Here is a 16867-nt window from a genome sequence, read left to right on the forward strand (position 1 = left end):
CCGCGAGATAAAGACGGGATGTTAGACACCACCGTGTTGGGACAGCATCGCAAACAGCCGGCACGACAGTCTCGCGATTCGACTGATTATTCTACCGAAGCGCGATCTCCGTACATATTTACCCGGGACGTGGTTTCTCTCCGGGTACCAGGCTGTATTCGAGTACCACCGCTAATCGACCGCTCGTTGATCGATCATCGATCCTGACAGACTCCTCGCGCGCGGATGAGTTTATCTGGTAACGCGTCCCAAGTTTGGTCAGTCGCGTTTTTCATCGATTAACTGTATCTCCGATTACATTTTCTTTGTGCGTCACAGAAAGGTGTATAATAAAGCTAATGAGAAAAAGAGAGGATTCGAGATAAACTACAGTCGAAGCAAATTTGTAAAAGCGATAAAATTGAGATGAACAAGTCACGCATCGAATTATAAACTGCACAGATAATTATATACGGATTTATTATGTATATTATAAAAAAAAAAATTGGTATCATTAATTTTTAAATTTAAATTAATAGCATTATATATTTTTAATTTAAATGTCAATTGTAATTTAAATAACTTAATTAATTTAAATTAAAAAAAAATTCTTTTTTGTTATTTTAATTATTTTTCTAATTATTATTACTTATTAAATAGTTATTTAAACTAACTTGTAATTTGTGTGTGGATTAGAACTCATTTTAACATTGTTTCATTTAAGAAAATTTAATATTAATAAACACATAATATAGTAAATTCAACATATAAATAAATATTAATGGATATAATGAATTTAAATTTTACTTCATCTCTTTTAAAGCGTCAAATTTCACGTGCAATTGTATGCTTGATTAAAGCTTTTAAAATTCAAATTAACTTTATATTTTAACGAACCGAACCTGTATTTTGAAAAAAACTATATGAGGATTCGAGAGACATTTGGTGGAAATAATAATCCGATACACGATATATACATATATACTCGAGTTTCTGAAAGCCTGCGTTCGCGTTGATAATGGGAGGCGCGTCGCGGCGGAGAACAATAATGTAACATCGCGGGTATAACGTAATCTGTGCATAATTGAACGTAAACACGCCGATAATTTGAGCCAGCAATGGTGGACGGTTGGGAAAACAGTCATCACGCGGTTACGAGAATATTCTGCGGACGAACGAATAATTGCTTTCGCTGGACCTGCTTCTAAGCAACAACTTAAACCAAATATATATACAGGATAGACGTAAATAATTCATTGTTTTGATGTTACACAAAGATTTTTTCATTATTTACGTTTATTTTTCATTATTTTAACTATTTTTTTAATTATTGCTACTTATTGAACTGGGATTTGAAGTAACTTAACCGTAAACGCGGAATTTTATCATCGATCAGCTGTTCATGTGTCAAAATCTATTTAAAATTTTTTCTTTTTATTACAACTCATTTTAACGTTAGTATATTTTACTTAAAAAGTTTAATATTAATAAATATAATATAATAAATTTTAAGAAATATTATATAATCAATATAACAAGTTTAATATTATTTAACGGAGCTTTAGCGCTCTTTTAAAATCCAATTTCGATTCTTCACGTTTCACTTACCTGGGGATAATCGCCGTCTTTCATCTGATAGTCAAACACGTAAAAATAGGTCTTGGGCATCGGTTCCTCCTCGCTGTCGGGCATCGGCGCAATGTGGGGGTTGTTCGGTTTCTTGGTGTGCCTCAGGGTGAAGAGATCCCCTGTCTGTACGAGCGGCGCCACGAATTGCGCGTCGCTCAACGCCTGCACGCACGCATCCTTCGTGTTGACAGGATGCTGAACCGTTCGTTCCCAGTCGGTGTATTCGTTCACCACCTGTGCGAAAACGAATTTCAAGACTGTCATTCACTGTCGTAGACACGGCGAGAGATTGCCGGGAAAAATCAAGCAGTGACTAATTTGCGCTTGAAACGATCTCTCGTGCTCGAGTTAAAAGAGTACATTTTGAAAAAAGAATAAAATATTAAAGTGAAGGGGTGAAGAAATATTTTTTCTCGTTAATAAAATAACTTTTAGTGAAATATTTTTCCACGTCTTATTAAAGAAACAATAAAGGTAGTCTCTTCGATTAATTTAAAAATGCGACGCGTTTAATCGAACGCGATGGCTCTCTCCCATCGCGCTCGTAAAAACGCATTGTCGCCCCGGTCGTAATCGTTTAATTGTCTATAATCATTAAGTAATATCCGTCGGCTCGCCCGGCGTGGACCGATAACACGCGCGTCGGCCAAATGGAATTGCGTCGCCGATGTGTATTTCGACAAAACGCAACGCTCGCGTTTCAATCGTTGTGTATGGGACGTAACAATTACGCCCTGCGATAAATTCCGCGCGGATGCAACGACACGCACGCCGCAAATATGCGCGGTATGTCGCACCCCGCTGCCGATGAATACGATTTATCCTTGCTCTTTGAAAATTGATTCACCTCCTCGAAAGTCTCCCCATCGAACGGTAATTTTAAGAGAGCTTAGATATTTGGTATAGAAAAACGTATTTTGTGCATTTTAATTTGATAAAATAATTTAGGGATTTTATTGGAATTTTTCGAGATTTAAAGTAGATTCAAAAAAGATAGACAAATTTTGAATTTAATTAGACATAGCAAGAAAATATTTTTTGAATATATATTTTAATTTTTGATAAAATAATTTAAGGATTATATTTAAATTCTTAGATTTGATTAAAGATGTAGAAAGAAAGTATTTTAAATATATGGTAATTTAATGAAATAATTTAAAATTTATATTTAAATTCTTAGATTTTTTACTAAAGATTTAAAAGGATAAAGAAAATATATGATAAAAAAATTAATTCGACAAATTTGCAAAAATTAAAAAAAAACAATATTACAAAGTAATAAAGAGCAATATTATTATTATTCTTTTTTGCTAAAATATTCTTATTTACATGCACATGAATAAAATTATTGTTCATTAAAAACCGATTATAATTGTTCTTTCGTAAGATTATTTTTTTAATATAAAAGGAATTACACTACGCTTGTTCTTACTTTGTCACGTGTAAAAAATTCTTATCTCTCAATTTTATGAATAAAAAAGAGACTGAGACTCACCGTGTAAAATATCTCAGTGAGATGATAGACGTAGGCATTTCTCACGTACGTGCGGATGATCCTGTCTCTTCTTTCTCCCTCGAATCCTTGCAGAACGTCCTTCTCTGCAAACTTCCATAATGCTTCGCTCGTTGTCACACCAAACAACAGATCGTATTTGTTGTTGCTAGTAATTGGTGCACCATGTTCAGCCTTTTTTGGGAGAGGTCTAAAATATCAACAATAATTTGAGTTTAATACAAATTCAATTATTTTTTGTTATTCTCAAACAATTTAATTAATCTTTAAGAAAATTAAAAAAAGAGAACATGTGTCTTTTATTATATTTAATATACATAGAAAAATGAAAGAATTAAAGTAAATAAAATGAATTGCATCTCTGGAATATATCTTTTAAATAGAATAAATAAAATAAATAAAAATAAAAATAATAATAAATAAGATAAATAAAATAAAAATTAAAAATTAATGTAACTATTTTAGTAAATAATATTAAGATTATATATATTTTTATATTACAATTCTACAAAAAATATATAAGCACAATGTAATTAAAATAATTTCAATTAGAACACGAAGGTGACATTAGTTGAAAATCTCGGTCAGTAACCGCAAATGGGAAGCGGAACCAGTTTTGGAAGTAAGGATGATAATATGAACTCGCTTTATGGTTTTCCGGCGCGATCTTCGATTGTAAGTATGCTAATGACGTTGTAGAGCCGGAGCGGGTCGTTTACAATCGCGTTAATGAACCACGCTAATGTTCGCGATGGCGTAACCATGGCTCGTTTTAGCCCCTCTTTTTCCATTAAATGAGAAAACTCCGGGATCCGTCAGACGGAAGACGGAAAAGCGGAATTATTGTGGAAGCCGACGTTAAGTATGAGACATTCCCCCCCCCTCCCTCCCTCGACCGCCATCGTCCCCTCCCCCGCTCCCTTCAGGCAAGAAAGCAAAGCCGCCGAGCAGCCGGAAGTGCACACATCAAAATAACTTTTCCGCCGCTTTACGGATTTCCTTTTGCCGCCGCAGAAAGAAAATGTAGAAATATACGCCGTATTACCATAAAACTCTATTAAGCCCGTTCTACCGGAATCCGAGGATTTTCCCTTCTCCGTCTTTCTCTCTCTCTCTCTCTCTCTCTCTCTCTCTCTCTTGAGAGATTTCGTCTTTCTTCTTCATTCGCACTAGGATCGTGATCAAAAATGGCGTTATAGAAGCTCATAATGTCAAATGAACTGTTTGTCACATTTCTTATTTCAATTTAATAAAGTTGGTAGACTGTTGAATCTACAGGGTGTCCCTTGCGACGTTGCTGAAACTAATCAGGTGTCATTTTTATATGCATATATAAGGAACTAAAAAAAGTAAAAAATCTTTTAATAGAAGATTTTTAGTTTTATTTTTATTATAGACTAAAGACAATCAAAGATATTATATTCTTGTTTAATAAACGTTTATAAAAGATGTTTATAAAAGACAGGTGATTAATTTCAGTAGCTTCCCACGAGACACCTTGTAAAAACGAGATGTACTGACGCAAGAATCATGAAATTCAAGATAAGAAACTCTAATATCGACAATATCGGGGTTTTTTTTAAAGTTTATTAAAATCCTTCGAGTTGTATAAAACAAAATTAAATCTAAGACTTGGATAAAAATAACTGGAAATCTAATATGTTGCATAGTAAATTCGAGCATTTCTATTCCGAGATATATACCCACCCGAATCCTTGAAACTCGGGACCCAGATAAGACAGAAGATCCTTCTGAAAGTCCGGCTTAATGACGACACCATCGACACTTGGACCAAACGCGCTAAGAAACGTCGGAGGCTGAATGTCGACCTGCATCAGTTCGTCCAGACTGCTCTCCCTCAGACAATCGACTATAAGCTCGTTGTCTTTGAGAAGATCATCGGGAATGGAGCAGTTGATAGCCTTGGCCAGTTTTAGGGCGTAGGATACAGGATCTTCTACCACGGCCCAGGATGAAAGGGCGCTACCCGACAGCAATATAGCTCGTTTGAACAATCCTATAAATAAGAAGAATTTGTTATTACATTTTTTTATTACATCTCTTGATGACATATATATAAACGAAAAAAATCAAATATATTTGTATATATAAGAATTAATATATAAATAAAAATTTGATATATATACCTATATATATATAAGTAAAAAAAATAAATATGTAAACATTATATATAAAGCTAATTGAAAAACGTGATTGTTTGATAAAAAGATTTATATTATATATAATCCATTTAATATAAACTAATATTGAAAGTACGGCAACGATATTGATGTTGGGTTCAATTTGAGCCAATAATTTTTAAGCAGTTAAAAAAAGGAAAGAAGATATAATATTTCCGAAATTAGAAGGACATTCTTTTCCTAGAAAAATATAATAATCTTTTCAATGAGAAAGCCGCGTCGCAAAGGATAAATTCTTTGATAAAAGTTTATAGAGAATACCGTATTTTCATTTTTATTTTCACAAATTGCGAGAAAAAAAAGATACCAGGTTTCTCGTCCATAAAGGAATTACTCTCTCGAGAAAATTTGTCCGATGGACCGGAACAGCTTTTCCATTGCTTAAAGTGACACACAGTGAAAGAAGGATATTTCGCGATAAAGGGTTATTTTCACAAACGGATTCCACACTCGCGACTAAGGTATCAATGGAAAATCTGATTTTTATTTCCTCAAAACTCTAAAGAAATATAAAATAAGATAGTAAAATCAATTGGTACGTCAAATTTATATAAAAAGAACAAAATAGATTCGTATATAAAAAAAAATGGGCATTTTCATTAATAAACGAATAAAAAGAATAAAATATAGCAGTAAAGATATTTAAAATCTTAACAATTTTACACACATACATGTGTGTCTTGTGTAATCGTTATCTATGTAGAATTTATATTATCTTGTAGAATTCATCAGAGGTTCCTCTCTCTCTCTCTCTCTCTCTCTCTCTCTCTCTCTCTCCTTTATATATCTTTTGATAATTAAATCTTCGAAGCATAGTATCTCGAATCGTTACGTCTAACGCGGGATGAAACGCAATTATTACGAGACGCTGAATATTATACGAGTGGATTGTTTGAGGAGGAAATTACGTCGGCGAAAATGGCACCGCGGATGGATGAGAACTACGTCGTTATTCTTAGCGAGAAAAGAAAGACAAACCAAAGTCCCTCTCGAACTTTAAGAAAGACGTGGTCGACGACCCATAATTATCCGAGAGAAGACTTGGTTCTCTCGCGTCGATGTTATTTGCCTAAGAAAAAAAAAAAAAAAAAAACAGCAGAGATTTTCAATATCTTCACTCGGCTCGTTATTAACACCGAGCTATTATCAGCATCGCGTTGAAATAAAAATTATTTTCCAACGTATGCAAACAAATGAAAAGTTACTTATTTACATGTAACTCTGGTTCAATAATTATAGAACGCGCGTATGCGTTAATTATTAAAATATAATGAGTTTGAGATTTTCTGTTATTTAATTAAACAAAACTTTAAAGAAAATTTATAACTGTTATTTTTGATAATTGAGAAACTGATTAATTCAAACAAATCGGTTCTGACGTCGACTGCTTTAAGACGAGGAAATCGGCAGTGTACTTTAAACGGAAATGTAGTTTTCAATTTTGAAGGAGAAACGATAGAAAATGCACTTTGAGAAATTATTATGCGATTTTTTCGCCGAGCAATTTATCAGGAAATTAACAAGAGAGAAAGAGAGAGAGAGAGAGAGAGAGAGAGAGAGAGAGAGAGAGAGAGAGAGAGAGAGAGAGAGAGAGAGAGAGAGAGAAAGAAAGGGTATAAGGAACAAGAGAACAGGAAAAGAGAGAGAAAAAAAGGAAGAGAGCAGGAAATAACAGGACGTCGTCGTGTCTCGGGATCGCTGCCTCGGAAAAATGGAATTTTCATTTCTATCCTCAGTGATACGGGAAAGAATGAAGCGTCCTGGTAAAGTCGGGAAAGCTAGAGAAGAATCAGGACACGATCCTTTCTGATCGGGTGGGACTCTTCCGTGCGCAAGCAAACAGAAAAAAGGGAAATGATGCCGCTTCTCTGGCGAAACAAATGGGTACAAAGCGTCTTAAATGATGGAATCCGCAAATAACGCGAGTTTTATTAAGTGAAAAAAGTTTTATGACCTCAGCATTAGTATACTGGAAGTGACAGCGACATAAATCTGGTACTAGATTGCAGGGGACAAAGAAAAAAAAAAAAGGAAATATAAAGGCAAGCTTCTTTTTCCGTGCGTAAACCACCCTGGGGGAAGATTTAATATCCCATACCGTCACTTCCACGAGATCGTGGCATCTTTAAATCATTCCAATCACTCATTCTTTTTTGCGAGTGATGGCTCGACAAATCTAAATCCTCCCCCTGTTCGCGAGAACTTAGATAATCTCCATCGATATTGTTCCGCTTCTTCGGCTTCTTCGGTTCCTTAATTAACAAGACCGAGGCGAGAAACAGCCGCGACGGATAAAAGAACGAGGGAGGAAAAAAAAACTCCCGGTCTCGGACACGCGTGGATGGAGGCTGCGCCCTCCTCATAAGGGTGGAAAGTATTTTCCAATAGCGCGACGAGGATGGGAAAGAGCGATATTTCACGCACATAATATCACGGGCGCGGAAACGAAGGGTGGGTGGGAAAGGGAGACGGAAGGAAAAGGCCTTCCCTTATCCTCTGGGCCGTGTCCATCCCCGGAGGGAGCTTCGTAAGGGCTGTTAACCGTCGAACGTTAACCGTGAACACGACCACATACGAGAAGAGGCGGTAGCCGCCTTCTGGATGAAGATATAAAGAGAGAGACAGCCAATATCCTCGGCAATGTGTTACCACCGTCGATCCGCGCGTGTTCGTCCTCGAAAATACCGCGTACCCTGCAAAATAGTGGTAAGAGATTGGGAATGGGATGCTCTGGAGATCGGATATCGGAGAAAGAAATTTCGAGCTGGTATTCTTGCTGGTTTAAGCTACTTCTCATTTTCTGGACTCCTTCACCGCCATTTTCCTCCCGAGGAGCGAGAGGAATGCGTTATGATAAGATGGCGTAGCGATTTCCGCGACAGGTGACGACAGACTTTTTCATCGGGATATTTTTCCGATCGCTAAGCCAGAGATTTTCTCAGCAATCTGCTCCCGAGATTCCGAAAAGAATCTTCACATTCTTTGGCGATTATTATCTTTTAATAATACTATGCAGAAAATTAAATCAAAAGAAAAGATATTTTTTAAATTTACTATGAATATTTTGCCCTTTGTATTTGTAAATACACGTGCTCAAATTTTTTTTTTTAATTTACATTTGAATTTAAATTTGAATAAAAAATTTTTTCTAAACAAGTTTTTTAAATTTAAATAAAAATTTTTTTTAATTTAAATAAAAAATATAATTATAATTTTTTAATAATATACAGAAGGTTAAATTAGAAGAAAAGATTCTTTTTTGACGAATAATTTGCTTTTTCTATAAATTTATGTGTTCAAATTTTTAAAAAATTAGGATATTTGACTTTTTTTTCAATTTAAAAAATTCCTTTTCTAAATAAAATTGTTTTAAATTAAAAATTTTTTTAAATAAAAAAAGGTTTAAATTTAAATAAAAAAATCTCGCAAGATTATTTTTCTATTATTTATTCTTCGACGATTATAATCTTTTAATAATAATATACAGAAGGTTAAATCAGAAGAAAAGATTCTTTTTCGACGAATAATTTGCTTTCTATGTGTGTTCAAATTATTTTTTTTAATTTAGGATATTTAATTTGTTTTTAATTTAAATAAAAATTTTTTTTTAATAAAAAATCTTGCGAGATTATTTACGATTAAAGTTGAAAATCTCTGCTTATTTCAAATCCACAAATTCGTTTTCTTGCGAGGGAGTAACGGGATTGTTACAGAGACAAGTTCGAAAGATGTAAGCCCATTTCTCGCTTTCTTCTCGAAGATCTTGTTAGCGGATTCGATTGCGCTTCGATAGATCGATAGAAATTCTCGGGAGTTCGTAAGCGCGCCGGAGAAGGATTCCTCTTTAGAGGCAGAGCGAAGCCTTCCTTCTCCTCTTATTTGCGAATACATAATTGGCGTTCTGCGTTATTAACCGACACGGAATAACGCACTGTAACGAAGCTCATGTAAAACTTGCTACTCTTCAATTATGTGTTATGCGAAAACGCTTTTAATCATTTACGAGACACGCCGGTGCAGCGTATATTCCCTGAATAATTGCTCACGCAACATGGCGGCGAATGATTTAGAAATTTTGACCGGTTTCGTTCTCGAGAAAATTAATAACGCTCTTCTGCATTTTGTAATTAACAACTATAATCGTTTTTACGCTAAATTTAATTTTATCGATTCTACATCGCGTTTTGTTTTATATTCGAAATGGGAGAACAAAATTCAGTATATCGAGAACGAGCTGAAAAGTCTCGATTATTATAATAATTTCCCGTCCTCCCTTTGTGTAAGATTAATGGAATTTTATGTATTGTAATATTTCTCTAAAAATATAGTTTCTGCAATTTTCAGCACACGATATATTCATGAAATATGTACAAAATATTTGTAATAATTATTTGAATATTTTTAAAAATATTAACTTATAATAATTTATAATATGATTTTTATAAAAATGTTACCTTAGAAATATTTATTAAAATTTAAAATATTACTTTATAAATATTTTAATAATATGTCAAATACAATTTTTTTCTCTCAATATACATATATGTATAAAATGTTTATATAATATTTCAAAAATTGAAAATATTTATAAATATTCATCATAAATATCGTCTGCTGTCGGAGAATTGAGATTACAATAAATTCTACATTTTATTTAAATTATATTCACAATTACAATCGCTCCAATTATATTAATTTTGACGCAACTTGGATCCAACTTACCGCGAACGACGGTGGGACTGATGGCGAGAAAATGCACGCAAGCGGCCCCGGTGCCCTGGCCCATGAGGGTGACATTCTCGGGATCGCCCCCGAAACGGGCGATATGTTCCTTAACCCAGTGCAGGGCGGCGATCTGATCCATGAGGCCGTAATTCGCTACCCTCGCCTTCGTCTGCGGCGCCACGTTGGCGTTCAGGAAGCCGAGCACGCCCAGCCGGTAGTTCATGGTGACGATCACTTGGTCGGTGTAGCTGGCTAGGACGCTACCGTCGTACGGGTTTCCGCTGCCCCAGTCGTAGCTCTCGCCGTGAATGTACAGCAACACCGGATGCTTCCTGCCGCCCTCCGCCAACCCTGCCGACACAAAGGGGTCGCGTCCCGTTTTAGTCTAGTTCCTCTTTTGCTCCCTCAGCGCAGCGAGCTGGGAACGATAAAGACGACGCGACGGCGCGTTTACTTTGTCGCGACACGTCGAGAACACGAGGTGTTCTACCTGCCGAAGCGTCCGGAATTGTTCCCGGGCAAAATGCGATCTCAAGCAGACTATCATTTTGAAGTTTTTTCAGCTATTATTACAGGGAGATGAAAACGGTAAATGTGTGAATATTTTATTTTACACATGCAAATTAATTAATTATTTTATTTAATATGAATAAATTATTTTTTATTTTTAATTTCATATAAATTAAATATAATAATAATATAAAAATAATGTATTTTATTTATCATTAATAAATTATTTTATTTTATATATATTTTGTTGATTAAGTTTTTTAAACTCTAATATCGAATATATTTAATCAAGTACAAATAAGAATATGTCAAGTTTGTCTTTTTTTATTAATTTGAAAAAGTTTCTCAATTTATTAAATATATATGTAACTCCATTTGTAATATATTCGATATGCTATTTCGTTCCAGAACATCAAGTCCTAAAAATCGATAGGAATGAGACATGAAATTATCGAGCCGTAAAATTACAGGAAATCGCGTTCTTGTATCTTTTAGGTATTACAATGGTGGTTTTGATAACGATTTTTTTATGAAAAAGAAAAAGATTTTAATATTATATATTTTTGTCTATTTGTACAAAAAAATTATGTGCCGTTTTTAATAATAAAAAAAAAAAAAAAAATAATAATATATAATTTTTTCTATTCTGCAGGTACGATTCTGTGACATATATTTTGACAGCTTCTAAAATTTATATCACACACGAGAAAGAAATGTGGAATCAAAGAAGTCTGTAGATTCTTCTAAAAGCTATCTGTAATTTTTAACAATTTTTAGTCTTATGTCCCCATTTTTCTTTCTCACAACTATCTCTTGAAATCCTTTAAAAAACTCTGCAAGTACTTGCCACCCTCTTTCTTCTCTTCACTGAATACGACTTTCTATATGGCTAGACACACGGTCAACATCGCTCTTTGTTTCGATAAGAGCCACTTCCGTCTCACTTTCGCAACCGTAACGACGAGAGTGGGTGCGGTGGAGTGATGTGGCAAGTAGTAGGTCCATATTTTGCGATAAGGAACATCTCTAGCGACTCCTTCGACGAAAGGAATCTGCAATTCCAATGCTTACCGTGTGCGCTTTCACGTGGTTTACACACAATTCAGGAAAACGTGAGAGAGAGAGAGAGAGAGAGAGAGAAGTTTTTTTCAAAAGACAGATTTGCAAATATAATTTTTGAAAAAGAAAGGACGCCTGTTTAATCTGTCAGGTTTTCTAAATTTTTCAGTCTTTAATTTTTTAATATTATTATTTTTGTAAGGAAATAAAATAATTATTTTCTACAACAGTTTTTTGTCCGTTAAAATGTTTCTATTTAAAATTGCACAAGATTCTTAATTTGCGCAATTTTTTTTGTAGGAAATTATTTTGCAACTTTTTTTTTTTTTTAATATATATAACAGGTTTTTTAAATTAAAATAATACTTGTTGCGAACAAATTAAAATAGCACTATTTGTTAAAAATTGGTTTTTACAATAATCTACAACAGTTTTTTGTTTGGCATCTTTTATTTATGCTTGATACATCAAAATCGCTTCTCTCAATCTATATTAATAAACGTTGCCGATATTTTTATTATCGCTTTAATTAAACTGATTAATGTTATATATGTATATACAACACACAAACGCCACTTTTGAAAAGAGGATGTTTTTGGATAGCATCGCATCAATTCTTTCGCTGAAAGGTTTTATTGGACGCGAAATTTTCCCTCTTTCAACTTCATTCGGCGATTCTTTTTACGCGAATGATATCCTTTGAATGTTTGTTATTTTTCAAAAAGTTCTGATCAATGGGGAACATTTCTTTTTTTCTTTAGCCCACCTGATCTGATTCTGTGCAGCTCTGAAATTATCTCGGAATCTTAATCAGCTAAACTCTCCGTCTCAAAGTACTTTGCAAGTTAGCAGTGTATTTGCCGAGACTCTTTATTCGAATTAATGCAGATCCATTTTAACTTCGTTTCTCCTCACTGCATACACACGGAATGACATCTCGTGTAATGGGATAACGAAAGGAAATAAAAAAAAAAAAAAAATAACCGTATAAAATTTGTTTGTTTCATTAATTGTACGAAATTTGTATCTCGGATCCGGATCGAGGAATTTCTGCTAATTTTTTTTGGCGATTAAAACGCATGTTTTAAATAACTCGTGTTTCCAGCTACGAAAAATCAATCACGGGATAAATGCGTACATGAGGAGGAGGGGGGGAGAGGGGGTCGGTCGAGATTTATCATGTAAATTAAATTTAACAACAATATAAATGTACAATATCTGTACTTGTATAAACCATACATTTTGTTTAATTAAAATAGAAATTGTAATATATATATATATACATACGTTCTTTGTAAAGATAAATAAAATCTCGATAATATAAAAATGTACTGTAAAATACATACCAAATTTATTTCTCAAATCACTTTTATTTTTTTTTTTTTTTTTTTATGAAAAACCCCTTTGTAGTCGTATTCATGATTAGGACCGTCGATGAAGTCCTTCCGCAATAATTGATTCTTTTCGTCGCTGCTCGTCGAAGTGGTAGTGAATTAACGGTACGCGGACGTTAATCGAAGCAAACGGGAGATAAATTTGCCGATCGGACGAACGAACACCACCACCATCACCGTTTCGCGCTCGCGGACCTAGTCGAAATGGCCGGGATGCGAAAATATTTAACGCCAAAACTCGATATTACACACAGCCAGAGGTTTCTGCATTCGCGTAGAATACTCGATAAATTCCGCTCCCGGGGAAAATAGATTAGCGCGATAGGTCATCAGCGAGACTTCTCGCGACATGCACGCGTTCGGTATCAATTTATTCGTCCACAGCCGGCTCCCCCCCTCTCCCTCCCTCGCACCACCTACGATCAAAACAACGGGTGTCAAACATGCCTGAAATAGTTTCAACTTTGTCTCTGCACGTTGCGTATAATGCGCATCGACATGGACGCTCGTTAATTAACGTTGCCAGATGAGTTAATATTAACAAGCGTCAGATAATCGTACAAACGTTCTGACGCTGACTTTCACACAATGGTCTTTCATTATTTCATAGTATATATATATATATATATATATATATATATATATATAGTTCAATATATATATATATAAATTTATGTGTAATACGTCAACGGAAATTTGCCCGGCGCATGATATAATTTGACGCTAAAATCATTAATAATTAATGCAATCTGTCAAAAATTTTAAATATAAACCGATACGGCCGCGACGAGTATATATGACAATTTACGAAAAACGGATGACACGCTTTTCCCTTTGCCTTCCTCCCCTCTCTCTCTCTCTCTCTAAAAAAAAAAAAAAGAGAGAGAGAGCTTAATCCGAGCTTAAAAGTCAAAGAGCGAATTTGTTGGCGTAACAATACATTGCCGCGGGCACACGCGGCCATTTTTGCAATAATGTTACTCGTCCATCATCGGAAATCCGATTACGCAATTCCGTTTTAGCTTGTGCTTTCGGCGTATCATTTTTAGCTCGTTATTGTAACAGTCCGGTATGTAAAGCCCAGTTTATACCCTTCCCCTTCCCCCTCCTTCTCCCTCTCCATCTCCGCGATCATTATCTGCCATAAACTAATCCGATAGCAATTACGAAAAATGATAAACAATCTACTTGAATATGTGAAAATAATTTTAAACTCTCTCTCTCTCTCTCTCTCTCTTTCTCTTTCCACTTTATCTGCAGACTTTATATACTTCCTGATTATTTATATTCGTTGTATTAACATTTATTTATAACAAATTTTTGACATTTCCGTGTTCTGTCATCTAAAAGAAAATTCTTCTATAATGTCCAATACTTTTCCAAGTTTCTTCCTCTCGTGTAGGAAACTACAGGCACAGGAGATCAATAGGTTAATTATCCAGAGTGAATAGATGTAAATTCGGTACAACGCTGGATCAATTATTGCTTGCTTGATATTACGAGAGATTGCGTAGCTGTAACACGGGGGCTGAAACTTGCAGAGGCGGCCTCCGGTAACTTTATCGCTCGCGAATCATTATGCACAAACAGAATCAAAAGTACGTAATTACATCGCGAACTTTGCAGCGCAAACTACGGCGGGCATAATCCGCACATAATGTGCGCAGTACGTGAAAGCAAATTAATTACTTCGTTCGTCGCAATATCGCCGGCAAGTTTGCAAACGCACGGACAAGGGGGACTCCCAGGATTGTGCTGTACCAGATTCTCTGCCTGCTAGCTAAATTCTGACAATAATTAATTTTATATCGCATTCTATCATTATTTTTTTTTTTCTCTTATCGCCTCCAAGCTAAAATTGATGAAGCATATACTTTATATGACCTACTATGAATGCGCGCATCCTGATCCCCTACACTAAAACTTTTTTATTTCGAGCTAGTTGCATTTCAAAGATTTATCTTCATAATTCATCTATACGTTGCATTACGTTTAAAAGTTGTGTTGATTAAATCAACGAGAGAGAGAGAGAGAGAGAGAGAGAGAGATTGGAACTCTGTGTGAAAATAATGAAAAAGATTGAAAGAAAGATAAAGTATATAAAGTTCGAAGTCCTGTGAAACCTAGCAATTTAATTTAAGATAAAGACGCAGTTTAAATATTCTATCTTTCCTTTTACGTTATTAAAGTGATTATTATATAAATTACATGTTTATTATACGCGCGAACGTGAAAATAAATTGTCGACATTGAGTAATCACTTAATAATAAATAGATTTTAATGTAATGAAAGATATAATATGCAAATCCCAAGAAATAAATATTAATATATTCAATTTTCTCATTTAATTTTCAATTCGTAATATAATAATATTTAAAATTTTAGGAAGAGAAGAGTAATGATTTATTCCTAAAGTATTAATATATAATATATAATATATAATATCTCGAAATGCTAGCATATACTTCAGTGGGTGAATTTTTACCTGTATAATATGTTAAAATAAATAATTCAATTTTTCTTAAAATAAATCAAAAATATAATCGCAAAATTCTTTTCAATATAGATTATAATCACGAATATCCCTTCGAAGTGCAAAGGACAATCTTGTTGCTGCATCAAAATGCCTTTCGTATTTCGTAAACGTCCAGCCGCTTTAAATCATTATCGTCATTTCGGATGAAACATTATTGGAAATCTTCTCGAATGAAGGGCATGTCATATGGATTTTGATCAAAGATCAAAACGCGAGTTGAAGCTTTACGTAGAACGAATTATTCATATAAGGAGTCGATACGCGTGCGAGGGCACGTGCGCACGTGTGCACGAGCTCACGTGCGTGTGACAGCGCACAGCTGGCTGGGTTCGAATTCGAATTCGCCTAAGCAACCGCCCCCCCCCCTCCCCGCGTGTGTTATATCCCGCGTCGTAAACTCGCGATATCTTCCTTTAATACGGTGATAAAATAAACCACGATCACTGCGTTATCATGCCTGGGCGCCGGGGGTTGCGTTAAATTAAATTGATGAACATTACAACGCAGCTTTTACAACACAATCGTGGCTGTGCCACGAGCTTTTATTGTATTATACAACGCCCAGAGCAAATGTCCTCCCAATAAGTCTCAGTCTAACTAACCCTTTGTTTGTAAGAAATATTTTATCCAAATTACACGCGCATTTTACTTCTGTAAAATTTTTTCTATTATTTCCACTTATACTACCTTTAAATTATTTTATTTTTAATTTTATCGTTTAAATTATTATTATATTTCTTATTATTTGTAACCATAATTTTCAATTATTATTTTTGATTCTAATCCAGATAAAAGCTTCCTCTCTCTCTCTCTCTCTCTCTTCTCGATAAAACCTTATAATTGAAGGAATTCCAGCAACTATTTATTTAGAAGAATTTTTATATCAAGAGACACAATGAAAGCGGCAAATTGGCAAAAACTGGTAAATGTAGTGTAAAGCGCCATCATTTTGAGAAAGACAAAAGAAATTAATTAAATAATCGTCTACAACGTGCAAATATCAGTATTCTCCTGGATTTTTGCCGGTAAACGAGATTAGAAGGCGAGCTACTGGTTTTTGAGCGGAGACGCAAACAGCGCGAGAGAGTCGTCGGAGTGTCGGGGGAGGGGGGGGAGTACAAAGAGGGACAGAGTAGAAAGAGGAAGAGAGAGAGAGAGAGAGAGAGAGAGAGAGAGGGGTTGGAAAACGCTATGCAGAACTTGGCAGTCGCGCGGGCACCGGGCACGATCTCACTTAATTGGGGTCGTGTAATTTAAGTTAAGCAAGTCGTAAAATTTGAATCGTAATTGCGCGCATCCGTTACATGCACACACATGCGA

The 16867-nt window shown here is 34.8% G+C and overlaps 1 protein-coding gene across 3 annotated transcripts in view; it reads right to left on the minus strand.

Moving 5' to 3' along the window:
* Nlg-4 (neuroligin 4) overlaps positions 1 to 16867 on the minus strand; it is a 263720-nt gene that overhangs the window by 86808 nt on the left and 160045 nt on the right. For all 3 annotated transcript variants that reach the window (XM_072907336.1, XM_072907338.1, XM_072907337.1), the window contains 4 exons: positions 10045 to 10398; positions 4829 to 5138; positions 3104 to 3311; positions 1588 to 1842 (listed from right to left, as the gene is read on the minus strand). In XM_072907336.1, coding sequence (XP_072763437.1) covers positions 1588 to 1842; positions 3104 to 3311; positions 4829 to 5138; positions 10045 to 10398 — 1127 coding nt within the window. The remainder of the gene's footprint in view (positions 1 to 1587; positions 1843 to 3103; positions 3312 to 4828; positions 5139 to 10044; positions 10399 to 16867) is intronic.

The sequence above is a fragment of the Anoplolepis gracilipes genome, chromosome 15 (assembly GCF_047496725.1).
Source record: "Anoplolepis gracilipes chromosome 15, ASM4749672v1, whole genome shotgun sequence".
NCBI lineage: Eukaryota > Metazoa > Arthropoda > Insecta > Hymenoptera > Formicidae > Anoplolepis > Anoplolepis gracilipes.